The 6,409-nt window shown below is 35.0% G+C and overlaps 1 protein-coding gene across 1 annotated transcript; it reads right to left on the minus strand.

Moving 5' to 3' along the window:
* Positions 1-293: 293 nt before the first annotated feature.
* Positions 294-5,939, minus strand: LOC141692570 (protein CNGC15b-like). Its single transcript, XM_074497451.1, has 8 exons — positions 5,325-5,939; positions 4,689-4,765; positions 4,006-4,558; positions 3,708-3,920; positions 2,823-3,112; positions 2,263-2,374; positions 1,877-2,113; positions 294-1,219 (listed from the first exon to the last, which is right to left on the minus strand). The coding sequence occupies exons 2-8, from the start codon at positions 4,715-4,717 to the stop codon at positions 527-529; spliced, it is 2,127 nt and encodes a 708-aa protein (XP_074353552.1). The 5' UTR covers positions 4,718-4,765; positions 5,325-5,939; the 3' UTR covers positions 294-526.
* Positions 5,940-6,409: the final 470 nt, after the last annotated feature.

The raw sequence follows: 6,409 nt of genomic DNA on the forward strand, positions 1-6,409 counted from the left end.
TCCAATGACAAGTTCAAAGCTGAGGTATGATATTCATTTAAAAATTAATAATTTGGAATATATATAACTAAGCACTGTGAGATACTTAGATCATTGTTTATATCTGTGTACACATATTTAAGCTTAACGTTATTAATATCTACTTGGTAATAACTTCATTAATCATTATTGAGGTACTGAATTTGACTGCACTACTTTCATAGTTGTAAATGATGGCTTCATGTTGATCACTACATATGACTGCAATACTAAAGTTTAATGGAATAGATAAATCTGAGATGTAATCCTTTTTGGCTGTATTACAATTTTCTCAAAGTCAAGTAAGAAAAATCTGCTGTACCAAATTTAGAATTTCAAATTGATTTCAAGTATTGTACATCTGTAAAATGTTTCCTATCACCTTATAATATAAAACTTGTAGAATGAAGTCAATAAAAGTTTCAATCTCGCCTGTTTAAAACTAACAAAGAAAGGCATGTACATCTATGTATAGAGGAAAAGAAAAAGGAAACCATACATTGTCAACTTATTCTTCATCTACAGAGAAATCGGGTTCTTCTGGCTTTTGCAATGAATTGACAACACCAGTACTTGCTCCAGGATGTGTATTCACACCTCTTCTAGTGCTTGCTGTCATCCTTGCTGCATAAAAGGCGAATCCAGACCCTGGTGAGGGCACATTTATATTACTTGAAGCTTCTGATTGAGCTGCTGCAGGGTTTTCTCTAGCTTTAAGCTCAGCAGTAATCCTTCTTTTTTTGTACCGACGCCATGCTGCTTGTAAAAAGCATGCACCCCATGTTCGCCACTGGTGAGAGTAGAATCTGAATTTGTGTCTGAGTTGTTTACTGTGCAGTCTTCGGAACTGGGAGGCAACAAACTTCAAGTCCTCAGCAATTAGTGCAAAGGCTTCAACTTCAGAAATAGCTTTTACTGTACGAGTGGATGATGGGAGTATGACACTCGGACGAGGATCAAGGGCCCATGTTAGTAATTCTTCACCGCAGAAATCTCCAGGACCAATGCGGCAAGAATTGAAGAAGCCCGTACGACCACCATTTGTGGTGTACGAATCAAGGTTGCCTCGGATTATAAACAGCATTTCATTGACAGGGTCTCCCTCACGCACTAGGCAAGTGCCTTCGGTGCACAAGGCAGGTTTAAGCCTCTCACATATAGCATCTAGCATTCTTTCGTCCATTTGATCAAATAGTGGAACCTTCAATTTGATTAAAAACAGTCACTCCATATTAGAAACTAATAATTTAAAATGCTAAATATTCATTTCCAAACAAAGTCTTCACAGTGCTAAAACCATCATAATCAGAATTTCATGACTCTCTAAGGTTCTTTTTCTTTGGAAAAAGATTCTTTTAGTTAAAAGATTGCATTATAAAGCCTGCTGAAACAAAAGGGGAATAATACATGAAGACACACACCGTTCATCAAGTACATTTTTTGTAGTTGCATCTAGGAGATTTTAAGATTCTAAACAAGAACAGAGCTATAGAGATTAGAAAAACATATCTTGATACTCTTTTCGTTTCGCTCTCATATCTTGTTACTGTTACCTACACTAATTTTTACCTACACCAGTACAAGGACATATCCTCATTTCATAATTTAAGGTCTCGGACAGCGTAATTTTATCACTCTCTTGTTCCTTGTACAATTTAACATTAAAATTTCTTTAGCAGTATAATTCCTGCAACTAAATCCTTTATTAACGGTTAATGTTCTGTATGTCTTTTGGCATGGTTGCATTAGGTTCTTTTAAAACACCAAACCAATTTATTAAGGATTTTAGCAAATATATATTTTCTACTGTGGTGATAAACAAACAATGAGAACTAGAATATAAGAGCTCTTCTTTTACCCGTCGAACTAGATCATAACAAAGGTGTCGTTTTATATCTCTCCGTAGATCCAGTGGAAGACCTTTCAGAAGAGCTTCTTCATTAACCCCTCTGGTAGCAACCCACTTATACTGGTCGTATTTCCTTACTGCCTGCCTTAATTCTTGAGGAAGTTGTCTGTGATGCATCCATTGTTCTGTATCAGTTCTTTTGATTCTCCATTCTTCTAGTCGAACTGTGGTTGATTGAAGGTAAGTCTGCAGTTAAATGCACAAGTTGCAATGAGAGCTTAATTTTGTTTTGTAGTCAAATTTAAACATGCCAAAACTAACAATGCACTTAAAATTATAACAGTCTAAAAGGTGTAAATAGGTTAATTAGCCAAGAGATTTCACCATAAACTTACTTGCATATTACCAATGAGCAATGCAAAGAGAACTAATCCCAGAACAGCAATGACGATGGCAAAACTTATCTCTCCCACGTAAGTGGTTGTACCAAGATTTTGCCCAAGAGAACTGCACATAATTTACCAAAATGTGCTAGTGGTGATGCAGAAGCAATATGAAGCATATATAATGCATACAATCGAATTTTTTTATCATAAATTTAGTTCAAAGGCAATCCACTAATATTATCACCTACTAAATAAATTCATCAAGTCGGACAACATTCAGAAACTGCAAATAAGCATTAATATATTTGCCAAATACAGTAAAAACCCTCAACAATCTACTCCTTGGTATTCCCCGTCATTCCAATACATTTAGGCAAAATTGATTTGCTAAAACATCATTTGAGTTAAATTTATCGAACTTTAGATTAAAAAATAAGTATCTAAGCAGTAAAATTGATGACCATTTGACACTGATTTAAAAATAAAAAGAGTGGAACTGCAGTTAAGGTTCCATGCGAGACAAGCAAGCTTGCTATATTACAGAGTTAGAGTGTAAAATAATATCTTACCTCAGATTCTTCAAGCCCCACCATAGACAATAAAAATACTTGTTAAAGAATGGTGATGACGTAACATCAGAGGTCAAAGCGTCGCCGTAGATACCAAAAGGATAAGAGTCGACATTTGAACATTTTGTTGTGATATTGCTCAACTTGAACCAGTTACTTCTAACAGGGTCAGTCACCTTGCGGCAATCAAAGTATTCATGTTTACATAATGATCCCTCAACATCACAAAAGCTTCTCCAACATGCTTCCTGTCTCTCGATTGACAGAAGATACCAGCAAGCTCCTAAAACCTAGATTAGAGTATAAGTCAATGGAAAATGGACTTGTAAAATTTTATACTGATAAATAGGAGCCAAATATGTATAAAAATGTCAGAATAAGGGTGCATAGATAAGTAGTATCTTGGAGAAGATACAGAATAAGGGTACATAGATAACTAGGATCTTGGAATTGATTAATTAGAATTTCCCTAAAACAACGATGCTACAGACTGAATTCATTGCATTGCGATTTCTTAACCATATAAGATTGAAAAGTGTAGACTATTACGTCTGTGGAAATAAAAATATGAAGGTCACGCAGATTTGATTGCAAGAAATATTCAATGACCAATATAAAAAGTTCAAATTTAAATATGACATGCTGACCAATAACCCTTACATTTGTGTCTTAAGTGAAAAGAATGAGAATTGTATATTGTCCTAAGACCTAATTGATGATGGGAAAGACCACATCTTAAATACAATTATTAACATAATAAAATCTATCTGAATTCTCTAAAATAAGTGCATGTGTCTAAACATATTACATAAATAAACTACTAAACAATACACCCTATTCAACATCAACAATACTATGCCAAAGGAATGGATTGGTAGTACTTACATGGCTAGCTAACATGTAGAGCATCAAGTTGTAAGCAGCTCCTGCCCATGCTGTCTCTGTCACAACACCAGTGGCCTTCACAATCTGTGCTGATAGTGGAAATATAAGAAATAGTCTAGGGAGGTACTGGAAAATGAGAATGAATCTAAGAACATTTCTTGTGTTTGCCATTGTAGAACCCCTTAAACTTGGTATAACAATCCATATTAACACCTGAAGAAAGCCAAAACAGACAATAAATAAAACTGCAGCTTAAGAACAGGGCGAATAGGACATGGCAAAACATAAATTAACATACCTGGGGAAGGGGAAGTGCAGCAATCAAATCAATCCAAAAATCTTTATATAAATACTTCTCAGCTATCTTTGAAGAGTCTATAACAAGTTCTCCTCTCCCAAAAACACGGGAAGAAGGTGCTACGTAAGCTGTACGAAACCTTACAAAAATCTGAATCATGTAAAAGGCATCTGTAATTGACCTTACAATGGTAAGAATCACTTCAAGGGTTATCCCAATATCGATGCAAAGGTTGTCTTTGACCACCGGCAAGTAAAAGAACAGGGGGTCCACGAACAAAGAAACTAAACATGCTACTAAAAAATATTTGTTCCATCTATTAATGATCGGACCTCGAGGATCCAAAATCTTCCTCTTTACCCTCTCATAGTCCTCTGAGAAGACTCTTGATAGCACTTTAGCTTTCAAGGATCTTCCCCTGCTTCCAGTCTCCCTCTCACCCCTCTTAGAAGTTGATTCTGCAAAATGTGTTCTGTCAATCTTGTACTTCAGCTTAATAACATTATCTTCATTTACCACTGGAAGCTTCACAAATTCAGGGTCATCTTGAAATCTAAAATCAGTAACAAAGTCAAGTTCCATAATTATATGATGACATTTTAACTGAATTATAACAAATGACTAGTTGAATATGACAAATTTACAAATTCCATTAGAAATCACAACCAGGATTTAGGACATACCTTACAGATCTCGAATTGCCATAAGCCATGGCTGCTAAACTCAGAGATTTTGCCGCGCTTTAATCAAAATTTCTAATCTGCAGTTTTCATAAAAACCACAAATCTAGTAAACTTCAAGCTATTAACTAAAGAAAGAGACCTGTTATGAAATCTAGCTAGACAACCACCAAAGGCAATAAACCAGTGATGGTTTCCTTAACCAGGAATCATGTGAAACAATGAAAAATATGAGAAACAAGTTGAAAATAGAGTAATAAATACTCTCTCTCCTTTTAAGACCCAAAAGTTGAGGTCAAGCATGTGACTCCTCCTTTGGAATATATCTTTGCTTATCAACTCTAAAAATGCATTCAAACAGTAGTAGTAAGATTTGCAGTTTCCAGTTGAACAAGAACCAGTCAAGATTCATGCTTTACTAAATTTTTTAAACTTCATTTGTCAACTCTATGACCCCATATATCAAAAGTCAGGTCTGGTCCTAGTTTACTAGAAAAATGATGCCACAAAAATCACTATCTAGAGATTTCACACTAAAATTCTAGAAATTCAACTTCACAGCCCACACAAATCACACACACATACACACACAAACACAAAGCATCAATAACACATTGATTTCAAGAAAAGTGAACATACCAAGTCAAAAAGCAATCTTTTCTGGTTCCTCCATGCTAATACTCGAGGCAAAAAAAACCCAGAATTTTCTACCTAGGTGCAACACTTACAAAGAAAGAAAAGTACCTACTTTATCTATACCTTTTTATAATTTCATTGTTTTTGCAATAAGGGTGTTTGAATCCTTTGTTTTTAATACCAAAATAGAAAGAAGATTGAATAAAGAAAAGAAGAAACAAAGTGAAGAAATGGGAAGAGAAAACAGGTAGGATATCCAAAAAAGAGAGGAAATATTCATTTACTTTGGCATACTATAAATGTGTACAGAGACTACTTTACTTATGATCTGCCAGTACCCATCATAACTGAATCTAAAGTCATAATTATAATTTGTTTGCTTGTGTAGTATAATATTATATGTGCACATACTCTTGTGTTGTACTATAATTTATAAGAAAATCTGAGTACAGGCAAGAGAAGGTTGTGTATGGGGTGGAAAATGTTGCTGAGAAAATAGTATTTAATTGGGGGCACTTAAATATAGTAATATAATGAAATGCTTTAATAAAAAGAGAAAAATAGAGGGTGGTGTGGTGGTTTTAGTAAAGATCCGACTCCGAGGGAGTTGAGATGAGTTGACCTTATTATTAATAGGTCTGTATGCAGTTGTGAGAACCTGCGGTATCTTCACACATGCATGTTGTTTGTTTGTCTTTTAGCCTTAACCTTCCCCCCAGACCCTGTCATCTTTTCCGAGATTTCCAAAAATATTAGCGGAAAAAGAAAACGAGTCCGGTTGATACTGACGGTAGCCCTTTCGTGGGCACTGCCTATTTTCGTAATTTCGTATAGTTAAATATGTTTAAGTTATGCTTACTTTTGAAGGTAATGCGCCATTCTCCTTCATCATTTCTCATACAATTTTTATGAGACAATTTCTACCAACTCAATTTCATTTCTCATTTTCTTTTTTCACTCCATTTTCCTCGTGTGAACACGACCTAATAACTTCAATCCTTTCTGGTCCATCTATCTGGATTCGACCTTCATTTGTGCAGAAATAACAGTGTTTGTGGTATAGATGTGGGATGGGTTCTTGCAAAACA

This window comes from Apium graveolens, chromosome 10 (genome assembly GCF_009905375.1).
Source record: "Apium graveolens cultivar Ventura chromosome 10, ASM990537v1, whole genome shotgun sequence".
NCBI classification, from domain to species: Eukaryota; Viridiplantae; Streptophyta; class Magnoliopsida; order Apiales; family Apiaceae; genus Apium; species Apium graveolens.

Excerpts from the sequence above, each read along its gene's own strand:
- LOC141692570 (XM_074497451.1), bottom strand. The coding sequence starts at position 4,717 with ATGGCTTATGGCAATTCGAGATCTGTAAG. Across the intron at positions 4,559-4,688 it reads GGCAATTCGAGATCTGTAAG|ATTTCAAGATGACCCTGAAT; the intron begins GTATGTCCTAAA and ends TACTGATTTTAG. Across the intron at positions 2,375-2,822 it reads TGGGGCTTGAAGAATCTGAG|TTCTCTTGGGCAAAATCTTG; the intron begins GTAAGATATTAT and ends AATTATGTGCAG.